At 39.7% G+C, this 24,116-nt stretch overlaps 2 protein-coding genes and 1 long non-coding RNA gene across 4 annotated transcripts; 1 reads left to right on the top strand and 2 right to left on the bottom strand.

The window, feature by feature from the left end:
- Positions 1–2,340: 2,340 nt before the first annotated feature.
- Positions 2,341–10,831, bottom strand: tekt1 (tektin 1). Its single transcript, XM_086035292.1, has 8 exons — positions 10,763–10,831; positions 8,833–8,999; positions 8,588–8,753; positions 6,239–6,361; positions 6,017–6,163; positions 4,643–4,868; positions 3,436–3,632; positions 2,341–3,312 (listed from the first exon to the last, which is right to left on the bottom strand). The coding sequence occupies exons 2-8, from the start codon at positions 8,996–8,998 to the stop codon at positions 3,153–3,155; spliced, it is 1,185 nt and encodes a 394-aa protein (XP_085891418.1). The 5' UTR covers position 8,999; positions 10,763–10,831; the 3' UTR covers positions 2,341–3,152.
- On the top strand, positions 5,067–9,781 carry LOC147144726 (uncharacterized). Its single transcript, XR_015087426.1, has 3 exons — positions 5,067–5,261; positions 6,774–6,891; positions 8,861–9,781. It is a non-coding gene; the product is annotated as an uncharacterized LOC147144726 (long non-coding RNA).
- Positions 10,832–10,927: 96 nt separating the features above from the next.
- Positions 10,928–22,975, bottom strand: inpp5ka (inositol polyphosphate-5-phosphatase Ka). Of its 2 annotated transcripts, XM_086035290.1 has the most exons (14): positions 22,817–22,975; positions 22,404–22,500; positions 20,882–20,986; positions 20,372–20,480; positions 20,162–20,278; positions 19,558–19,733; positions 18,129–18,240; positions 17,888–17,997; positions 17,737–17,763; positions 15,197–15,428; positions 13,596–13,733; positions 13,431–13,514; positions 13,225–13,329; positions 10,928–12,313 (listed from the first exon to the last, which is right to left on the bottom strand). In XM_086035290.1, the coding sequence occupies exons 2-14, from the start codon at positions 22,463–22,465 to the stop codon at positions 12,218–12,220; spliced, it is 1,473 nt and encodes a 490-aa protein (XP_085891416.1). In that variant the 5' UTR covers positions 22,466–22,500; positions 22,817–22,975; the 3' UTR covers positions 10,928–12,217. The 2 variants fall into 2 exon arrangements, with proteins under 2 accessions (XP_085891416.1, XP_085891417.1); XM_086035291.1 differs by lacking the exon at positions 17,737–17,763 and having other exon boundaries at positions 22,817–22,974.
- Positions 22,976–24,116: the final 1,141 nt, after the last annotated feature.

Below are 24,116 nucleotides of genomic sequence, written 5' to 3'. Positions count from 1 at the left end.
CGATTACTATTTGGTCCGGCCGGACAAAGAGGCGGATAGGCGGACGGCTGCAGGCGAAAAGCGATAAACGGACCAGGAATTTTTAGTAAAATGCCCAGCTCTGGAAATTTGTACCACGAGTAAATTGACTCCAAGTTTGTAAGAATCTTTTAAGGATTAAACATTTTATGTCACTTTTTATGCCGTGACTTGGCCCAGATTTACTTGTCCAAAGTGGGAATTTTGAAATAATCATAACGTTTTGATAAATTATGGTTTATATATTTTCTATTTTCTATTTCTATCATACAACGTATAAAATATAAAGTGAAGTGTGACACAACTGAGACTTTTCATCAAAAATATGAGTATAAAAATAACTGAGAAGGTAAACTCTTAAATGTTGTTAGATAATATTTCTCAAGAAGAATTATAAATATTTTACTTAGGCCAGTAAATATGATCATTTTCCTCAAATTCACACTCTTTACATAATAAACATTCAAATTCAAAGTCGTTGGTGCTAAATATCGGTAGGCTAATTTAAGCTGTCCGAAAGACATATAAAGCTGGAAAAAGGGGCCATTTTGTCAAAAATGAGAAAAATACAGCAGGCCAGGGGGGCTCTGACTATGTTTGCATCACTGTGCATTGGCTGAGCTTTGTCAAAACGGATGCCCTTTTTTGGCCGCAAATGGCTGTGGGTTATGCAAATTAGGGCGCCACAGGGACTGCAATTTACAATGAATTCTGATTCATCAATATACGCTCACTTGTGCGAACAAAATGGGCCAATACTTACGTGTTGTGAATCCAATGGTGATTTTGCGTATATGCTCAACTTGTGTACAGACTACAAACACTTCCTAGACTGCAAATCAGACAATGTGAAAAGTTCAGGGACAGTGTTAAAAAGAGAATGTCAGTGTTGCATGAACACCACGAGTACTAAAATCGCCTGTGTAGTCTAAGATGTCACACTAATAGGTTGTTAAAATGGGGTGTCACCTGGGTTCGACCCTGATTGGTGCCTATTCAAACTATAACTACTGACTATACTCAATCTGTTTATTTTTTGAAGGTTCCCATCTATAGTTTATCGTCTACAAAATGGGCGTACGTCATAGGCGGACAGACGGATTGGTTGTGGATGCATACAGACACACATGCATTCATTATTAAATGAAGGCTATTGTTAGAGCTGTGAAGAAACACCCAAAGACAACAGTCAGTGACATCACTGCCAACCTCCACGGGGCAGGGGTGAAGGTATCGTAATCGACTGTGTGAAGAAGACTTTGAGATGAGAAATATACAGGCCATACATATCACAAGATGCAAATCACTCATTATCAAAAACAATCCGAAGACCAGATTGGGCTCTCCGTAGAAGTACAGAGATGAGCCACAAAAGTTTTGGAACAAAGTTTTATGGGCTGATGAGACCAAGGTGAACCACTACCAAAGTGACGGAAAGGCCAAAGTATGGAGAAAAGAAGGCACTGTTTATGATCCGATTCATTTCAAATGAAGAATGCAACTGGTGAAGTCAATGGGTCGCAGGCTTGACGCAGTTATTGCAAAGTAAGGGTTACTATCAGGGGTGCCCATAAACGGTGCGCAAGTGCCAATGTCAACTGATAGACTTATCTCCACATATTAACATGAAATCACTATTTGATAAACATTCACACAAAAACGTGTACATCATCGTCCATATTTTTTCTCTATTTTTAAAACTGTGTTAGCTGTACTTATGACTACCAAATCGTTACAAAGGCAAATTCTTCTCTTCCCTCCACTGTGCAGGACATAAGATTGCTGCTAACATGAGATTGTTGCTAACATGAGGACCACAGTTGGTGTTGGTGCTATTCATATATATATATATATATATATATATATATATATTCATCTTCCAAACCGCTTATCCTATATAGGGTCGCGGTGAGTTGCTGGAGCCTATCCCAGCCGTCAACGGGCGAAGGCACTACACCCCGAACTGGTCGCCAGCCAGTCGCAGGGCACACATAGACACTGTCACTGAGCGGGAATTGATCCCACGCTGCCCGCACACAACTCAGGCGTGTGTACCACTACACTATCAGCGGACCTATATAGCGGATATATATATATATATATATATATATATATATATATATATATATATATATATATATATATATATATATATATATATATATATATATATATATATATATATATATATATATATATATATATATATATATATATATATATATATATATATATATATATATATATATATATATATATATATATATATATATATATATATATATATATATATATATATACACATACACACACACACACACACACACACACGGATGTCTTCCGCGGGCCCTACTTTGCTCAGCTGTGCTGTAAATCTTTACGTTCATCCATGAGGTCAGAGGGTCAGGAAAAAAAATGAGCACCAAACAACAACCTCTGGTGCTCATCTAAGAACCACACCAATTTTTTACGTGTACCCCTGGTTATAACACCAAATAATACATGGTATTCACTAGGGATGTAAGGATCCACTCAACCCCCGATCCGATTTTCAGTTCCAGATTTTCGATTCGATTCTTTAAAAAAATCGCTACCGTGCTTGTCTCTGTGCACTAGTGTGGTTCTGCAGCCATCCACAAACGCAATACGCAATTGTTTGGCGCAAAAGCATAATTTGATCTACACACTCAAAATGTGCTATGCGTCTGAAACGAGAAAACGTTTCAAGACACCATTTTGTAGATGAATTTAATCACCTCGATTTGCAATTAATCAAATTGATTAATCGATCAATTAAACGATTTTTCAAGTAATCATTACATCCCTATTATTCACTTTGAGTTAATTGAATAATTTCGGCCCACTTGAAAAGTAGATGGCTTCAAAGATGCTCTGTCCTGAGTTGTTTAACACATCTAGCTGCAAACGCCATGAAATAAAAGCTAGAATTCTAAAACTTTGACTCATTCATCTTTTCATCTGAATCCCAAATGTCTTCGCTGCACAAAAAAAAGCAAAGAAATTGACCTTGCCGTTGCAATACTTTTGGAGAGGATTGTATATAGATACATTGACTCTTTGTGAAACTGTTTTGAAGAACTACATTTTAAAACCACAGTCATTCACAAAGCGTGTCAGAAGTTGTGTATGACAATCGGCTTCCTGAGTTGGCCGCAGATGACCTCGTCAACGTAGAGGAGTCTGGCCTTGACCTCAATGTTGTGTTGGAGCTCCAGCTGGCAGCGGACCAACGCCCTCTGCTGCTCTTCTGACTGCTCCACTGTTTCATGCAACCTGACAGTGGAGGAAATTAGGAACGAACAAGAAATCAGGAGATCGGGAAGACCGGAGCATCTACAGCCACACAAAGACTGTTCAAGTGGCTGCATACGATGAGTGCGTCCTGCCTGGACCTACTTGTTGATTTGACAGGTCACCTTGCCGACCTCTGCGAGGAGCTGTGATTGTGCTGGATCATGGCATTTCTCTTTTGGGGGCCTCTGCTGACGCAAATCCAGCCTCGCCTGAGCCAAAGTCAGGAAATGCTCATTCTCTGTGACTGCCACCAGGAGATCGTCTCGGTTTCTCTGCTGGCTGGCATACTCTGACAAAACCTAGCACGGAACAGCATGCCCGTCAAAACAATGTGCACAAACACCAAACCAACTCAGTACTTTGGAATTTGGTGTTCTTTATCATGTAATACAAAACATTTGTCGAAACATTTTGCTTTCCTCCTATTCCATATAAATCTTCTTCTTGTTCCTTTAGGCTCCATTCATTGCCATTGACATTTTTGTTTTGTTTATTTTGTTTTGTTTTGTTTTGTTTTGTTTTGTTTTGTTTTGTTTCAACGGTGATGGCTGGGGGAGTGTCTAAACACACCATGTTTGCTGACTACTGTATGTATTGTGTATAGTGGTCAGTTTCTATTATATTCTCGATATGTATGCAGAACTGGGCTTCTTGCCTCTTGTTAAAACGGATGTCAACGCAAACATGTTTTTTTTTTTTTTTTCCAGAATATGTTCTATGCAGGCCCACTAGTGGAAACAAGGCATTCGGATTGATATTGTGTTTGTGGAATATGAGAAATCCACCCAGCTATCCCACGGGGCGTCCATTTTGTCACTCCTGTCCACTGAAAATGGCATCACAGTTGCTCAGGGCGCTCAGGTAACGACCAATCACACATCGCCTGTTTTCTGAAGCTGAGCCATGTTTAGTTGTCTGTCTTTATACGAATGCTGTGATTGTTCTGCCTTTTTGCCCTACACCAAAGAGTGAACGTTAAACAGCCACCTTACTACTAGATCCAAATCCTATGATCCATGTCCATATGTAATCAACTAATCTATATTCCTCTTTCAAATCCATCCGTAATTTTGTGAAATGAGAGTGTTCAGGGTCGCAAGTAAGCCGTTCGGGGTGACGCGTGGGGTGCACCATCATCAGTCAATCATGGGGCGGTTGTATAAAACGGTTATAGAGAAAGGCAGATATGGAAATCACTACACTATTGTGACACGTCTTCTATCAACTAAATAGCTCCATTGGTAGATGGTTCGGAATATAAAATGCAATGGTCATCACTTCTGTGAAAATAAACAAAATGCAGCCCTGCCTTGGTGAGTTGGTCCTCCATCTGGATTTTGACAGTCTTGAGCTGCTTGATGTTGAACTGAAAGGCCGCTGATGTCGCCTGGAACTGCTTTTGCATATCAACGGCAGTCTGTGCAAGTAGAGACTCCACCAGAGCCCTCAGGGACACAGAGTTTCTCTTCTGCTGCTCTGCTTTAGCGATGTTGAAATCAGAGTGGTTCCCCCACTGTACAGGTGTCACAGATGCACTGAAAGAAAATGACGTTTGGTGTTCAATGTTGTCAAGGCTACGGTACGGGTATGTATACATATGCATTCAGGATGTAATGGTATTATAAATAGCACAGTATTTCGGTTTCAAAATTCTCGCAATCATGCTGTGAAACATGACGCTATCAAACACCGCCAGTGTAGCGTATTGAGTGGCCGGCCGTCTGAGAAGTGAAACACTGCTTGTTGCTGTTAACTTAGGCTAAGTCCAAAGCGCTATGTGCACACTGGCCTCCTAGGGGCAGTGTGGTGGTGCATGCATGGAGTTACACACATACATTAAGATAAAAACAGTAGAAGAAGAAAGCTGAAAATTAACTTCATTAATTTAACTCGTTTTTCACTGAGTCGGAGTGTCGGACGAATATACGGTATGCCTGTTAGTATTGTTATATTACCTTTCTGCATATCTTCCGACAGCGTTTGTGTTTTGATATTCGTTACTTGATAGTTATTTCACTCATGCTAATTTTCTATTAGTCCATCAATACGATATTCCGTGTTAGCCATAAGCTAGCACTTTTTTGTGAAAGAAGATAAAACGACAGTGTTACGTACAATACCATCCACCCATTATCCATAAAACGACAGTGTTACGTACAATACCATCCACCCATTATCCAAACCGCTTATCCTCACGAGGGTCGCAGGTGTGCTGGAGCCCATCACAGCTGTCATTGGGCAGTGGGCGGGGCACAGCCTGGACTGGTTGCCAGCCAATCGCAGGACACACAGAGACAAACAAACATTTGCGCTCACAATCACACCTAGGGACAATTTAGAGTGTATGTTTTTGGAATGTGGGAGGACACCGGAGTACCCGGACAAAACCCACACAGGCGCTGCGAGAAGATGCAAACCCCACACAGGAAGGCCGGGGCCGGAATCGAACCCACAACCTCTGCTCTGTGAGGCAGACGTGCTAACCAATCACTCACCTTTCCACCCTGTTATGCACAATACAATGTGTGTAAATTGTTTTGTTGTGTGTTTAGTTTTACATTAGATTTCAATTGAAGTATTAATAAACAATAAAAAGAACACTACCGCCCCCCCAATACAGTTAATAAAGTAATGCTGACAGATCCTTTTTGAATATTTAATCAAGAAGAACATGGCTGGTCACCTGGAGGAAACTGTCTTGCCATTTAAAGTTTGCTGTGTGTTGATGAGGGAATGTGGGGTCATCGAGGCACAGGAGGTATCTAAATTCTGCGCCACATATTTCTCCTTGAGATCCTGTTCAAGTTGGAATTTGTCCGCTTGGTTCAATCTGGAAAAAGGATGGGATCATTTCATAGATGAAAATGAACTGACTGAACATATTATGGTCAAAGTGCTCCCTTACCGTATTTGCTCAGCAATCTGTTTGACGACACGCTGCATGAGGGCCGTAACTCCCTTGGTGAGGTCAGCCTCCTTGAGCAGCTCCGTGCACACTTCATCATGCACCTTCTCAGGGGGTTTATTTCTGCACTCCGCAGTTCAAAAAGAGGTGTTACTACTTACTAATGCTATACTTTATATCCTTCACTCTTGACATGTACATGTATCATTCTGCAACAGCGGTTATGACAATATCAGTATTATTACGTCTAGAAATGTGGCTAAGTAAAAGTACTGTGCATTCATCCCTTAAATTGAGGCTACTATGAAAATGTAATAAAACGGGTAATCTCACATAGGGCTGAACGGTTAATTTTTGATTTTGTTTTTCAATCAAAATCATGAGTCAAAGCTGTGTTGTTGTTTTTTTAATCGCTCTCCTTCAATAAGAAGTTTTGAGACTTTTTTTTCGTAGGGCCAGTAATAATCATCCCACACGTTTGAAATGTTGATATGTGATTACTATATGTCTAACGTACCAATTTTTGTTATTCCAGGTTGAAAGAGACAGGCTGCTGTACGTGGACATTACGAGAACCCTACAGCTGATTTCTCGCGGAATGCAGTCGAGATGGGAGGACACTTTGGAAGCGTGATACGCTATAAAGATTTGCCGTAAGCTCGGAAAGAACGTTATGCCGATTTATGAACTGCGTCAGACTGCTTATGGATTAATTTGGATGTGCAGACCATCCATGTTCCAATTGGAATGAAACCTTTTGGGGTGGCAGAGAGCTTTGAGACACGATGAGAGGTGTGGGAGGGGGAGGGAAGTCAGAACACCGGAGCTAGTTGGTAAAATTCTGACTTTTATGGATAAGGACTGTTGAGTGGAGTGTCAATAGAGACAATTAGAGTACAGTTTGAAGTCAGTGTGGGAACAGTGCACACAATGATTCATGATGAATTGAACACGCAGAAAACCTGCGCAAAGTTTGTCCCAAGGCAAAATGCCGGCGTTCTTCAAATGGTGTTTAAGTATTAAGCAACGTATACTACAATTCGTAAACGACTGTTCGACCTTCATTCTTCTGTGCTGCTGAACAGTAATACTGATATACATTTGAAATAAACCCATGTATGAAATAAATTGACAGAGATGAAAAGGAATGACATTTTTGCTATAATTGAGTTCGTTTTATAAACGTAAAATATAGTTTCAGTCAGCTTTTGTTTTTTTGAAAAGCCCTCTCCTTTAATTCCTTACCGAAAATTAATTTTCAATTTTAGTTTTAGTTGCTTCTTTGGTTTGCGTTTACTATAATAACCTTGCTGGGCAGCACTGTGGTCTACTGGAAGATGTGGAAGTGTAATTATGAGCAAAACAATGGCAGAGAAGATTCCCCTTAGGCTCCAGGAATAGTAGTTGTTCACAGAGAGTTGAGGGAATAAATGTTTTTGAGTATTGTGGTACGCTGGCTTTGTATGTGTTGCTGCAGCTCTATGTGTGTTAAAGTAGCAGTTGTTTAAAACGTTTGTAATAACTGCAATATCTATGCTGGATTCCATTAGCGCTTCTATTTTGCATTACATGTTAGCATTAACATAGCAGACTTTCAAGAGACAACATTACATGGTTTGGTTGAACATTTTAGTGCATGGATATACAAACACCAATTCCAATGAAGTTGCAACATTGTGTAAAATGAAACAAAAATGTTTTTAAAAAGTACACAATAATTTTCAAATCACTTTCAACCTGTATTCATTTGAACCCATAACAAAGACGAGATATTTACTGCTCAAACTGATTGTTATTTGTAAATTCTAATTCATTTTGAATTTGGTGCCTGCAACACGTTTCACAAAAGCTGGAACAGTGGCGTGAAAAGACTGGGAAGGTTGAGGAACATTTCACAGGTGAACAGGTTAATTGGAAACAGAGGAGTGTCATGATTGGGTATAAAAGAAGAATCCCCAAAAGGCTCGGTTACAAGCAAGCGTGGGGCGAGATTCACTACTTTCTGAGCAGCTGTGTGCGCAATTAGTCCAACAGTTTAAGAATGTTTTTAAAAGGACAATTGCAAGGAATTTTGACATTTTATCACCTGCCATAATATCACCCAAAGATTCAGAGAATCTGGAGAAAAGGCCGAAAACTAACACTGACTGCCCTTGACCTTTGATCCCTCAAGCAGTACTTTGAAAAGTGGCATCATTGTGTACAAATCATTGTATTCTGCTCATACTAGCATTTGACACAACATCCCAACTTCTTCGCAATTGGGCTTTGTATAATAAATAATAATAGTCTACAGTTCATTTTTCTGAACTGGACCTCTTCAAATGGGGCTGGTTTCAGTTGACTCACCTCTCATCGATACAGAGAAGAGTGACCCTGAGAGGCTCCTTGCAGGCCTCGATGGCTTTCATCACTCTGTTTTGCAGCGCGACAAGTTGATCTGACTCCAAAATACTCTCCTCCAACTTCAGATCCAACTCCTTCTTCACAAACTGAATGTCTCGGACGCGATGTTCTGCGCAGCACCAAGCAGCGCCTCGTAAACGAATCTCCGCAGCCTTGTCATGTTCATAACGTTGTGCCGCACTGCTTACCCAGTCTCTCGCTGTCATCATCCTCCAGGCGCTTGCAAGATTTGCCGCAATCCTCGATCAGTCTCGTGCATTCTCCTCGGAAGAGCTTGGAGTGGTTCCGTATGACATCAATGCTCTCCAGAGTTGATCCACCGATCAGATGGGTATTCTTTCCCCGCGTAGACATCCTTCAACAAAGGAAGGAAGTTATTTTTCAAATATTTATCATTTGAACAGTATTTTTAAATTCTGCCATTTTATATGCTCGATGGATCATTTAAGTTCAGCTTTTTAATTCGTTTAAAAGAGACCTTCAACTCTGCTGTTTTCTTTGTCAGAGTTCAAAATGTGTTCATTTAATGAATAACGTGTAATTTTCTGAAACATGGATGCACTGCATGGGTTTCATAAGCAACACACTATTTTACAAGTGGAAATGATAGAAAGAGGAAAAATAACATAATAGTGTATGACAAATCAGCGCACAGGATAATGATCAACTCAGCAAGCGAAGGCAGCTTTTTTTATATAGCAAATTTACACAATGTGCGTCACATATTTCAAAGTATTTTATAGCATTTACAAACAAGAGTTAAAGACATTTAAAAGCAAATCTAATGAAATAAAATATAGAGTACAAAAAATAACATACAATGAAAGAACAAGATTTTGGAAAAAAATATTTTAAAAATGCTTTAAAAGATCAATATCCATTTAAGGTTGAATCTGACTGGTCAAATTCAGATAAAAGCACATAATTCTATGAAAACATATTGCACGCTTTGTGATATGCGTATTGCATGGGACAATATCGCGATAACGATATATATATGTATATATATATATTTTTTTCGGTACACTGGGGAGCCCTAATTAATATTCAGGTGCTTTTTGTTCCCCCCTTATAGCCGTTTTGGTGCTCACCTGGCACCCTAAGTATCTGCCTACAGGTATATGGCCTAATGGGCCCTGTTCAACAATCAAGATTAAGAAGGGACTGGTTTGAGATGGTTGCATCCATAATTTGCTCAGAAGGAAGCATCCAACGTTCTCTTTTTTTAGAAGTGGCTTGGCAGCCGCTACTTTCATGGGATTAGGAAACTCGCCTGTGTGAAGTGAGCAAATGGTTTATTTCCTGTAACTCTGCACATTTCACACAGTCGTTTTGCAAAAATTAGATGGCATTAAATTCCATATGAAAAAAATGTACACCTTTCAGTATGCAGTTTCATAAGAAGGCTGTTACTGTGGAAAATAGGAAAAATCCTGACCCCCACCCCCACCCCTACAAGGAAAAAAAAAAGGTTAACCCATAGGAATGTTCTACATTTGAAAATAACTCACTGCAAGTGACATATGTACATGACGTTATACATGATCATCCTGTTCAACAATTAAGACACAGCCCTCAACGGAAAAGGATACATTGTCTACTCCAAACTTTTTAAAAGTACAATACAGTACACAACGTGCACTTGTACAGTCCCATGAACGGTCTTAATCGAGACATGCTCTGTATTTTGCACAGTAGCTCATGCTGTCCATTTTAGAAGCACTGTACTGAATTTCAGAGTGACACGTCATGCACAAAATAATTACACTGGTGTGGAAAAAAAAAAGGTTCGTTTTAGCTGTGTGCAGACGAGAAGTGGGCGTGTTTGTCTTGACATCTTGGAAAGAGCTGAGACGGGAAAGACGTACTTTTTAAATACCGTGTTTGTAAATACACCAGAGTGTTTCTTTTAACATTATTGGACTATGAATAATGACTTATTTGAAACCTTCTCAGACTGGGCTAATTTCATCTGATATTCGTGGTTACTTGAACTACATTATTTGTTATCGGTTGAAAAACAAGCTTTGCAATTTGTTTGGTCGATTTTTAAGACGAGGTGCAAGTTTAAAAAGTGATATTGAATAAAACGGAACATGGTTTTGTCATTTGCCATACCTTGTCACCGCTATGCCTCTTGCAGAAGCCACCGAAATGAACACGAGGTTACTATGGCAACAGCTAACAAACGTCTAAGGCGGATTCCTAACATTTGTAATTCGACTCACTTGTCCATTAATAACAAAAACACTTGTCAGCCAACAAGACGTAACACAAAACAAGTTGACGTATTAGAATTATTTTTAATATTGCATTTTCAAAGCTAGAAATGTTTGGTCTTTCTGTTACAGCACATTACATTACTTCATTGTTAGAAATACTATAAATCACAAGTTTGGCTGTCTGGGTTACAGCAAGCTATGAATAACTGTATTGTGCAGAAAAAAAAACAATGTTTTGGGTGAAATTTATAAAACGATGTAAAATGTCTCATTTACTGTAGAAGACCATGGGGGGAAAAAACACTATTTTGATAAAATAGTGCGATTTATTTGAGTGACACAAGATCACACTTTAAAAGGCACTTTCTGAAACAAATTTTGCCTTTTTGAACAAACTGTGATTCTTAAGCAAAAAAACAAAACAAAACAAAACAAAAAAACGCTGTGCAATTATATTGATATTCTCTATAAATCAGTATTTGAATTAAACTGATATTAAATGTTTTAACAGAATGGTGAAATTGCCTTGCTGCGCTATTTGAAAAAGCAGTTTAAGATCTGCTTTTTTGCAAATGCTATAAAATAAGTCTGTTTTCAAGTCTATCAGGAACATGTGAAGTTAATTAAACGACTAAATTAACTCTTCCAGCAGCAGCTCATTCAAAGCAAGGTGGTTCAACATTAACACCTTTAAGCAATTCAAATGAGATAAAAACAGTGAAGTTGTACTGATCCATTTTGCACATTCCAGCATTGTCAGAGCATTTTATATACAATATAGTAAACAATCAATTCCTATTATGTTAACACTATGTGAATACAAGGAGCCTGATATAAAAACATAATATACAGGTGAATGTGTAGTCATTACACATGAATCTGTGGCCTTATCACAAACGCCAGCATTCTATCAGCTTTACACCGAAAACACTAGTACTGTATAGTCGTGGACTAGCTAAAGTACCAACCTGTTTCCACTGTGGAAGCAAGCACAAGTGCTTCACTTTTACTCTCAACACAAGTCACTCAATGTACAGCCCGTAGCAGTATATCTTAAAACAGTGTTTAACTTTATCATCTGATGTATTCGTTTGCACCCTTAATGACCCAAACACAGTTCCATCAAGGCATGGCATCATCAATAATTAATGATGCCATCTCATACACAGTACATACACACAATACACAAAGTCACAGTTTCCCAATCATTGCTGCTGCTGGAAGTAGCACCACAGCTGGAGCAGTGGAGCAATGTAACAGTGTGAGAAAGAAGCTTTGAAACAGCTTATTCTACACAAAATGTATTCAAAGCTTTGTTTGGTTCTGGTTAACCAGACCAAAATGAGATCTCTCAGTTATGAATGTTTTCGGTTGCTACAATTTGATTCAGACTGTTGATCTTCTCATGCAGTAAACCCTCCTCGATGGCCACCTTGGACTCGTGGACCTGCAAGAGAGAGGCACTTGTTATATGTGAGGCCCGCCGCACATCGAGTGATGCAACCAGACGTGACTGAACCGCATAATGGCAAACAAATCAAAGTCAGCAAATGGGCCTGCCACGCATACGTGCAGAAGAAAAACTGCGACCCCTGGCGTTCTTATTGAGAAAAAATGCTTTGAGGAAATTGAACCGAGAGCAATTGTCCAAAACTATGATTTATTCCTACCTGAAACATAAAGCATAACGGCGACATTTGTGGTGATAGTAAAAACTTCTGACACGTTTGTGACACGTGTAAACGGCGTGACGTCGTCTTTAGTAGATGTCTCCATGAAATGACATCAAGTAGTGATCGTCTCATTACCCCAAAACATCTGTACCTCTTTTCTGTATCGCTCATTTGACAATCTACTCCCTCCTCTGTGGAATTTTTGGTAGGAGGTGCTAGCATGTAAATAGAGGAGCGAGGACCTAGTAAGCTGCAATTCGATAAATGAGATGAGCCGGGAGACTCTCCAGGCTTTGTTATTTAGCCACAGGTACTAGGGCTGCACGATATTGGAAAAACATGCAATATGACATATGTATGTTGACTACAACAACATCAATATTATTGTGATATTTAGCATGTACTGAAAGAAAAGACATTTTTCTTATCGAAGAATTATTTTTTAAGACAAGATCATCCTTATTTCAGTATACCGGAACATACAGTATTTTAGTAACAATTTTGGCGGTGGTGAGCCATGACATTTTCTTATGCAAGATATGTGCCTAGCCTCCCCAAAAATTGGAAAACACTGATTTAGAGTATCGTGTGGCCTATGTATCCAAGGCAGGAGAGGATGTTCTCTAAAAAGCTAGAAATGCAATAAAGAGTGACATAATAAGCATACAGGTCACACAACACTCACCTTGAATGGTTCACTGATGCCAATAATGCACTGCAGAGTATTACAGTAGTAACCCAGCATACAGTCTCCTCCTCGCACTGGAATGTCCTCTTTACTCACATACACCTAAAAAACAGGTGTTGAAAAAAAACAAAAACAAGAATGACCTTATGTATATACAATATTTGTCTCCAAATGCCCAGTTTACTCAGTTGACTACTTACTACCTTAATTGCATCTTCATCGACGGACACTTCGTCATCTTTGACCCATGCGTATGTGATGTAGTCTGACACGCTAGTAAATCCAACCTGAATTGCATGGCCAAAGTCAAGACTTAACTGTGAATTTGTAGTTAAAGTGAAGGGAGGACATTTGTTTGTAAAGCTGACCTTATACAATCCAATCCAGTCCCATGTACTGGAAGGGAATGGCTGCAGCGGGCTGTAAAGCAGCATGGCGTCGATGTCCGCGCTCCATTCACCTTCAGCCTGCAGGTGCACCAATGGGGACGTGTACATCTTCTTCAGCTAAAGGAACATAGTGAACAGGTGATAACTAAATGGCATGTTTTAAGACATATTAACATCAACAACGAATGACAGCATTATGGGATGCTTCCATATGTATTAGTTATTATTGTATTGTAATTTCGGTTAGCGCGCCATTAGCGGTGGAAGAAAAATCCACAGAATAGCCGCACCTTTATATAAGCCGCATGGCTCAAAACCTAGGAAAAAGTAGAGGTTTATAACCTGGAAAATACGGTATAATGCACATTTCGTACACAAGGCAACTCAATGTGCTTAATTGAGTTCTAATGATGGGCAGTGAAAGGGGGTTTGCCTAACTTTTAGTGGGAGGTCATTCCAAAGAGAGGGACGACAACAGAATAAGAACATTAAATGTACAGGGAGCCAGTGAAGGGACGCCAGAATAGGATTTATGTGCTCCCTCTGACGAGAACCAGTCAAGAGGCGAGCAGCAGCATTTTGGACCAACTGGAGACGCTTGTTGGAGGATTGGCTGACTCCAAAATAAAATGTATTACAGTAATCCAGCCAGAGATGTGACAAATCATGAATTACTATTTCAAAGTGCTGTTGAGAAAGGAGAGGCTTTACCTTAGCCAGCTGCCTAAGATAAATAAAGTTCGATTTAACGACAGCATCAATTTGCTGTTCCAATTTAAAATCACTGTCCAGTTTAACACCCAAGTTCCAGACTTTTGGCTTTAGATAAGGTGCCAGGGGGCCCAGGTCAGCAGGATGGGAAGCGCATGGGCCACTGGGACCAAACACCATAAATTGTTTTCTTTTCATTGAAATTCAGTGCCATCGAGGTCTTGTTTTCCTCCTGACAGGACAAAAGTGGCCTCGATGAAAAAGTGTTTTTTTTTGCGCAGTGGGACATCCGCATAGCAGTGGAAGGAAATACCATGTTTCCTTAAGATGGAACCCAAAGGCAGCTGATACAATGAAAACAGCAGATGCCCCAGAAATGAACCCTGAGGAACTCCATACCCTTGTTATATTTCCAGTTCCTGTCAAAACTATTGCCATTCCATCACATTCAACAGCATGAGAAAGCATGTCCAAACTTTTGGCTGGTACTGTGTACTCGTAACTTAAAGCAAATGGGACAAGAAAGGGTCTTTCCCAACCTATGATCGATTCATAATGATATGTTAATAATAAATGTGGCTACATCTATGTAGTTAATATACCCTGCTATAGTATCAGAGTGACAACAGCAATAATTCCTCTTCGTTTAACATACGGAACATGGCAGTAGTGTGCAGCGGAAGGCTATGTACAATGGCACTCAAACATGTTTGTAAAGGCTGATACAACTCCTGCATTGAATCTCATTAGATGTTCCACCAAATTTTGTGACTTTGAGAGTACAATCTAACATCTAATAAAACCACAGTATAATGTCATGTCCCATCACGCACAGTAAAAGTTACACGAATTGACAGCATTTAAGTCACCTTTAGTGTGAAGATACCGGTGACAGGTTTGTGGTCACTGATGCTGTACTCCATGTTGCAGGTGTACAAGTCCTGTCTGATCTCCAAAGGGTACTCTTCAGCTTCTTCTAGCGGTTTGACATCTTTTGCATCTGGTCCGTCACCGTGGTTGTCTTGCTTGTCGGTGTGCAGGGCTCTGGATCTGAGGCGCCAGAGAATTCTGTCCGTCCAGGCGGGTTTGCGCTTCTTACTGCTGATTGGTGGTTATTGGAGACACAGAATATGACACCTGTTTATTAATCTAGTCTGCATTTGTATTGGACCTTTCCACTTTCAATGTGCGCGCAAAGCACTCTTATTGTTGCCTTACATACGTAATAACACTATAACGTTAATGCTGCCATGGAAGAAAAGTTCTGTAGCTCATTCACACATCAGACGCAAAGGGGGCGGGGTTAGTGCTTTAGTAGGTTTTGTTCAAATATACAGTTCTTTACAGGATTGAGGGGGAACCGGTCTCAGTTTGGTTCAACTTGAGCACTGCCAAACACCAGATTGCTTTCAACTAAAAATGGCTAAATAACGTGTCACAATCGGGACCTTGCTTTAGTTACAGAAAGCATTTGAGTCATTTTGTCAATAGATCACATCAGCCATCCTACACATAATATATACAGGTGCAATTGGCCATCCAGATACTTTCATAGGAATGTTAAAGAACCATTTGGATAGAAATTATATTTTTGGCCACAAAATGACAGCATTGTTTAAGAGACTTAATACACGTTGCCAAACTTTATTGAGCTGAGGCATATCTCGGAGCACAACACCAAATAAAATGGACGGGAAGAATGATAATCTTGTCTCTACTACTCACAAATGCACTTGGTGTGAAATCTGGCCCTGTTTAATTGAACACAAAGCGATTGTTCTGTTGCACGAATGGCAACAGATGCATAAACTGATTCATTTTGCCTTCTGTCATTAGAAGAAAATTAAATTGTTCTGCCTGTCAAGAAACATCCCTGGCAAACTGTAGATGGTTGATACATTATTTATAGCAGATAAAGAAGAATTTCATTGCAAAAACCATTATTGAATTGTTCCCTCAAAGCACCGAGAGTGCTTTGAGAACAATCTAGTCAAAGTGCAAGGTTATTATCTGTACAAATGACAGCGTTATTAAAACGATCTCGGTCCAGACAGGGCTGAAAAGTTCACACCTAAAGATATGGTCATTTACCGGTACATATTACACTGGCAAGTTACAGCATTTACAGGCATCAAACGTCTCTACCGCTCACCGTAATGGTACACACTTAGCTAGAGAAGCTCATTATCAGACATTAACAAGCTCTTGAGCAGCGCGCTGGCAACAGCCCTGTGTTCCACAATTGATGTTTTACGGGTCACACTCAGGGATTTTACAGATCAGCATCTAAGAACACAACTGATTTGATAAAGACACAAAAGTGTCCTATTGAAGTTGTAAGGAAAAAAGGTAAAAGTGCGTTTGCATACGTTTAGTTTTTGTTTTGTTGTTAAAAGGGAAGTCAACCCAAACATTTTGCCCTGAGCAACTGTGATGTCATTTTCAGTCGACAGAAGTGACAAAATGGCCGCCCTCTGAGATGGCTAAAAACGGGTGGAATTTGCTGCTTAACTCATATTCCACAAATACAATATTAATCAGAATACCTTGTTTCAACTAGTGGGCCTGCATAGAACATATTCTAGGAAAAAATGTTTGGGTTTACTTCCTCTTTGATAAGTTTAAGTGTGTTTAAAGCTTGTGGGAGTGATAGATGTGGTCTTGGAACAAAACAGACTATCACCTATTGTTTGCGGGTCTGAAAACAATAAACAGGTTCACTGGACCATGCACACTCAGCAATAAAAACTCTTTGTGTCATAGCCAAGTACAGTACAAGCAAACACACGTTGCAGTTCCAACAAAGTAATGCGCTATTCATGTTAGCTGTGATGTCGCAGCTGTGGCTGTACCCCCAGATTTAGCACCAAGCTTCCACGTCCATTTTAAAAAGAGGTCAATATTGATGAGTAGCACTTTGACGATTTAACAGTAACCCTATGGAGTTTTTAGGTTAAACATTCACCCTTTGTCATCAATGTGAGGTTTGCAAATACAGGGTGCTTATTTCTCTCACTTGGATCTTTAGTAATGGATTCATATACAGTGCTGTACTTACTTTCGCATTTGCTATCTCCATAACCATATTGAATATAGGCAAAAATGATCATTGGAGATGTCAACATGTGGGATTTGCACATAAAACCGCAAACTCCAAAGGGCATATTTCATGAAAACAACCAGATTTTTTACTTTATGCAGCTTTCTGTAGATAGAAAAGTTATGCAAAGTGAGAGGATTAGTTCGATTTTTCAAATGTATGTTAGTTAGAGGTGAGAATAAATGTGTTATTGTATATACTCTAATTTTTTTGTTTTTACCAATCAAGCTGTTAAATGGCATTTACATCCACACCAGAGTAACAGTTGTGACCTACGCTTTCCTGTGTGGACATAAATTAAAGGCTTACTTAAAGGCAAACCATGTCCTGTAGAGCCTGTGAAGGTGACAAGAGGAGCAGATCGCATACACACATTAATATTGGAGGAGCACAAACACAGGAAATATGCGGTGGTTTTCGAAGCGAGACAATGACTCATTACAACCGATGCGTCTGCTACCTGCTGTCATATGTATCCGTGTTTACGTCAAACTTGTACGTGGGCTGAAAGTCGAGGGGCCCTTCCTCAAACTCTTGCAGCAACTTCTCTTTTTGCTTCATCGTGATCAGCTGAAAGCATCATCGTACAAAACATTCCGTGACCTTCCATACTAAAGACATGAATAAAGCTTGACCAATAGTATCCGTGTTAGTTGGGCCTAAATCCGCAAGTGACATATGAATAGGCAGACTTGTCCAACCTGGTCTTTGCTCCACAGCAAGCTGTAGTTTTGATTGCTGATGCATGTTCGAACAAAGTGCAATCCATGGTCTTGAATTCGGAAGTTGAGATCTCCAAACCAGAAGACTAGCCTTGAAGACACAGACGACAGCGAGAGAAAAGAGAATACAATCGAGTAGAACGCTTGCACCACAGACTACAAACGTGCAGAAACGCTAGCATGGCATAGCATAGACTGGGACTTCCGAAAGATATAGAGCCACACGATTGGGAATTCAAGTTATCTGGAAAAATATGCATTACAAAGTCACACAACAACTCGAATGTGGACGTCAAATATTCCACACATTATCAAAGTTAATGGTGAGTATATAATATGTTACTTTTTAGTGTACAGCTGTTCACTTCTTATTAAGAATGTTGAACTTGAAAGCATGATGTGTCTCATCTGCTCATTTCTGTGTTTGCGCCCCCTATATCCCATGTTGGGCAAATTACTTTTAAAAAAAGTAATTAGTTAAAGTTACCAATTACTTTCTCAGAAAAGCAATTGTTTATAGCTGAATTACTTCTTCATAAATGTAATTGTTTGTCGCTGAATTACTTCTTCTTATAAGTTTTGACCGGGCAGCGTAGTACTCTAAGTGGTGATATTTTGTAGGGTTTTGCTGAAGTCAAATGAAGGAAATATTTGTTTCCTATCCATGTGTCTTCATTTTAGTTTGAACACTTCCAAAGCTTCTGATAATATAAAGAATATTTGTCTTATTAATTATCAGCTGGTCTAAGCTCATAAACGCACAGCCATGAACCTACTGTAATATGTAACTAGTAAAAATGCTCGCTATTCAAATGAAGCTGCACAGACTAACAGTATGCCTTTTGTAATCAATACAACATGAAATCCTAAGTTTTAACTGAAATGTATATTTGTGTTTGACATTGCCCCATGGAAAAAGTTTCTAGACAAGAGAAAGGTCCGCTGCTATGCACAATGTGAATTGAAGAACTACTGTAAATCTGTTGATTATATAAACCTGCGGTTGCCATTTTGCCACTTGCTGTCAACTGAAAATGATATCACAGTCAAGTGCCTAAGGGCTCAGCTTGTAAACGTCACATGACCAAACCCAGCAAACAAGTGACGGTCGTTATCTCAGCCCTGAGCAACCGTGATGTCATTTTCAGTCAACAGCAAGTGGAAAAATGGCCACACCCTGAGATGGATAACACAAGTTTTCTGCTTAATTCATATTCCACAAACGCAATATCGATCAGGATACCGTGTTAAGACTAGTGGGGGCGCGTTGGACAATTTTTTTTTTTTAACTTCCTCTTGAAAACACTGTCCGTAAAATTTTTATAGGAAGATTTTGGGGGGAAAAAATGAAATTAGCAGAGCATTTTGAGTCTGATGGTGTTGGCCTTTGTCCACTGTATGCACTCACCTGTGATCAAGAATTCTCTCAGCTTTTTCGCAGTTGAAAGTCTGTGTGTCCGTAATGTACTCAAATTCGACCACCCGCTCAGTGGCATGTTTCATATGCGCAGCCAGGTGACAATTGAGGAAACAGAGCATGTGACCGTAGAGAGACAGACGAATGGACACGCCGCCTTTGTTACCCTGAGACGCACAGAAAATGAGAATTTCCTCACAAATTGACAACTTAAAGCAGGCAAGCAATCAATGAGTTCATAGTTGTCAGAAATGGTGTGTGTGTGTGTGTGTGTGTGTGCTTGGCCAGCAAAAAAATATATATAGTACAACCTAAATGTATAGTGGAAAATATGGGAAGTAGATGACTGAGCGACCTGTAATATTTATTTTGGTTATAACATTAGACATCTACAGTATGCAGCAGGGGGCTGAAGCATAATTTGGTTTATGATCCAGAGTATGACGGACCAACTCTGATATGATGTAAGTTATTTTTGTAGTGCATTGGTTAAATACTGGTCAATTTAAACGCATCGGATTTAACAGTATCGCTTCACAATTAGGGCAAATTTCTTTTGGCATTTTCGCATACAGTGCTAGTAACAACATTTTACCCAATAGCCCAAGATGCCAGTTCGTGTGTATGTGGCCTGGATGTCTCGAATGAATGGCAGGTGCTCCAGTTTGGAGAAGAGCAGCAGCAACAGACCTTGCATTCTGATAGAGGACACCTGAAATGCACATAAACATACATGTCATATATAAGGCAGATGGTGTTGCATGGAGTTGCATAGAAACTAAAATTAATACAGTGTTCTGTGTACCTTCACATATTGCCTCGGTGCTAAGGCGGACATGAGCACAAAGCTCCAAGGGTCATCGAACACAACATCCGACATGAATCTCAGCGGCCCAGAGTACACCTCCTGCAGGCTTACATCGATATTTATTTTGAATCATTTTGCCCATCCTCTCACTCAGAATCAAAATCATCGTGAGTGGCCAAGTCGCAAAGAACACACAAGGAATTTGTCTCCGGTGGTTCGAGCCACACTAGTAGTATACCAACAAGCAACTATAACAAAGAGAGCATTTACAACATAAATCATGAATACGGAGTTGTTATGCAATGTAAGGATAAATAGCATTAGTGTAGTAGTACCAAACGATGACAGCAGTGCAAATGATGCGTAAAGTCATCACATGAAATATAGTAACCCGTAGTGCTGTAATTATGATACGGTGAAGTACAGTTGTGAAGATGATACAAAGGTTTGTCAACACAAGTTAAAGTGAACTGACACAATCTCTTTCAATTCCCTACACTCTCTTACCCAATGACGTAGAGGTCTACATCCTCTGGAGAATCTAAATGGAGAAGTGAGCTCAAGTCATCTGGGGGATCGGCTGTGGCTACATTCCATGTCACTATGTGTATCCTGGGGACAATATTGAGGGGCGGGGGGAGAAATTAAATTCTGCTTGCTTAAAAGGAAGCATGTCAATTCTGAAAGAAATGCATTCAGAGAACAAAGACATAAAATGAAGACTTTTGCACACTGCTGCAACCACATCCTCAACAGTAAATGCAGACCAGTCCTACTTTTACAAATACTGAGGTGCTTTGACTAATAGATTTAATAAGGTTGCAAGGCAATGTGTGTATGCATACGTCAATGATAATCCATGTCCCCCATTGAAATCAATTGAAATGCCACTCATCTGTTCCAGCCCACCAAAGCTATTTTTAAAGTGGTTTTAATTTTTTTTGAATGCACTGTATTAACAGAACATTAAATTATTTTTTAGATGAGAATGTACAAAAAAAAAATGCATTTATAAATTGCAATTATAATGTCTCCATGCAAACATGATTTGATATGTAAGTCCTCCAGCTTCAGTAGGACATTCATCGGTTGCTGCTGCATCAAAGAGTAAGTAAGGCATTATGCACGGTTGTGACCACTTTCCCACAACTGGAATTTTTGGAGTAATCGTGCACACTTGATGCTACTGTGCAGATTTTCCATCCAAATGACAGTGCGGCATCCATGAGATTGTAACAGTACTTGATTACTCAGTAACTGGGTGGTTATTTTGGTGTTGATGTGAGCAATGTCAGCTGTCTTGGAAGAGTGCCAAAGGAACAAGTCATGAAAGCAAGCATTGTATTTTGCATTTATCAACAACATTCTGACATTTTAATGCCTACTGTTGAGTCAAATAAGCAACAAAAGGAGACTCAGTAATGAGGGAACGGGTTCCGATGTCTATAGCGCTCCATTGTTTGCCCATGCTGTTTAATCTCATTTATGAATCTTACAGAATTATAACTGTTTGTAAACTGAATTAACATTTAAAGTTCAAGTCCCTCTGTAAGCTGTTGAGCACAGAGCTGACCTTTTCTCAGATATGACAGCATGACTGCAATTTCTTCAAATCCGTATTAGGCACTATACAGTTGGGCAACATAATCTTGAATTAGATGTGTCGATTTTTGTGTGAAATTGTGTGATGTTTATTATTATAATACAGTACATCCAATTTGGAATGAGTCAGAAACCTCTGTAAATCCAAACGTGCGGCTGTACTTACTTGTATTCAAATAAGCAACAAAACAATCAACTGTCCCAGCACAAAAAAAAGACTACATATTAACAAGATGTGATGCATAAATAACGTGTTTGCCCCTCTTATGAACCAAAGTAGGGCCGAAACGTTAGAAACACTTTAAATGTGTTATTCTAAATCCCAGTCCATGAACGAGTACTCTCTTGCAGTTAACTTATTATTCCACCAGTGGAGAAATATTATTTCTGGCATGAAGCAAAAGATTACTTCTTTTCTTTTTTTTACCTAAAATTGTCTCCCTCGTAGTCCCCCCTCTGCAGATCCCCATTCCGCTCCATCGATGACATATCTGAAAGTTACGTTTTGAAGCTCAGCAGTACAACTGTAAAACACACAAGCAGCACCCCATAATTTTAATAGGTACAGTACAGTGCAGAATTATATTATAGGCTATATAACGTTCACGGACAACGAAGACAACTGACGAATGAACTATCGCTAGCCATGTAAACAGAACGTTAGGAACCTGCAGAGTGGAGCATGAAAAGAAAAACAGAGCAAGCTACATGGATCAAACCGTCAAATCGTATTTCAGTTCACGATTAAAAGCAGTGTGAGCAAGCTTGGGAAAATAATTCAGATCATTCAAACATTCGATAGTGGCATGGAAACGTGCACAAATGAATGTTTTCTGATACCTGTTTCGGTCACGAAGCGCTTGTTTTCGTAGTGAGCCATCGAGTACGCATCTACAGTACTTGCTACTGACGTCGACTTGACCCATCCTGCGGAAGCCGTGAAAAGCTTCCTTGCCTTCAAAATAAAGGCGTAATCTGGCGCTATACAAATTAATAGAATAAGGTTCTTATTTCGTCATTGACTTGGTTTTGATTATCAAAGCTAATATTATTAATGAACAAATGCCTTTATGTGTCTTTGTTTTTCCAGACTGACAGGGTATAGTTTCACCTTCCTCTAGCCAAAAGGCTCATAAGCGTATAATAGCCACTTTCGCTTTTTCCAAATAGATTATGTAATCGATTTTGTAATTTTAGGCTGTTGTGCTAGTTTCATTTCTTTTCTCTTTCATTCCTTTTACCTGTGCTAATGTCAATTTCTCGAATTTTGACTTTAGACCACTCCCATTTCATCAAAGGTGACTTTTTTTATTTCCTTCCTTTACCAAATGTTTGGTTTCGTGACTCTAATAGTCAGTAAATAAGATCCCCTTGCATATAAATCTACTAAGATTTTCTCCTTTCTTTCGGGCAGTAGGCGGGGACACCCCGAATTGGTTGCCAGCCAATCGCAGGGCACACACAGACAAACGTCAATTTACCATGCATGTGTTTGGAATGTGGGAGGAAACCTGAGAACCCGGAGAAAACCCACACAGGCACGGGGAGAACATGCAAACTCCACACAGGAAGGCCAGGATCGAACGCACGACCTCCGAACTGTGAGGCAGACGTGCTAACCAGTCGGTCACCGTGCCGCCCCGTTTCTGCATTATAATATTCTAAATGTAATACTAACAATATTAACGCAACACATACTAACAGATTCGATCATTTACCATTTTTTTGGGAAATTTCTTGAATATTCTCATGTTCCAAAAGAGGCGTTTAGTGGCTTACAGCAATTCAATAGAGCAAATCAATTGTGCAATTTCGATTCTAGACACACTAGACATGATGGATGGACGCACCCCCTGGTGGACAAGGAGGAGTATTACATTTTAATTAAAGAAGCGCAAGATTCCTCTGGGACGGTAAGGTGCCGGACCTGTGCATGGACCTCACAATTCGGAGGTCGCGGGTTGCATTCCGGCCTCCTGCTTTCCTGCGTGCAGTTGTATGTTCTCCACGTAACCGTGCATGTGTGAGTTTCCTCCCACATTCCAGAGACATGCATGGTAGTACTAGTTAGTTAGGGTGAACACTTGACGTTAATTGTCCGTAAGTGTGACTGCCCCAAGACAACTGGGATAGGCTCCAG

The sequence above is a fragment of the Filicampus tigris genome, chromosome 7 (assembly GCF_054856515.1).
Source record: "Filicampus tigris isolate MCC_2025a chromosome 7, RoL_Ftig_1.0, whole genome shotgun sequence".
Classification (NCBI taxonomy): Eukaryota; Metazoa; Chordata; class Actinopteri; order Syngnathiformes; family Syngnathidae; genus Filicampus; species Filicampus tigris.
This window is presented reverse-complemented; position numbering and strand designations above follow the sequence as displayed.

Coding starts and splice junctions, on each gene's coding strand:
- tekt1 (XM_086035292.1), bottom strand. CDS start 8,998: ATGTCTACGCGGGGAAAGAATACCCATCTGATCGGTGGATCAACTCTG. Junction 8,754..8,832: donor TGATGACAGCGAGAGACTGG/GTAAGCAGTGCG, acceptor GGTGCTGCGCAG/AACATCGCGTCCGAGACATT. Junction 3,313..3,435: donor GTGACCTGTCAAATCAACAA/GTAGGTCCAGGC, acceptor CTCCACTGTCAG/GTTGCATGAAACAGTGGAGC.
- inpp5ka (XM_086035290.1), bottom strand. CDS start 22,465: ATGTCATCGATGGAGCGGAATGGGGATCTGCAGAGGGGGGACTACGAG. Junction 13,734..15,196: donor CCGGTATCTTCACACTAAAG/GTGACTTAAATG, acceptor ATGTTCCTTTAG/CTGAAGAAGATGTACACGTC. Junction 13,330..13,430: donor TCGATGAAGATGCAATTAAG/GTAGTAAGTAGT, acceptor CCTGTTTTTTAG/GTGTATGTGAGTAAAGAGGA.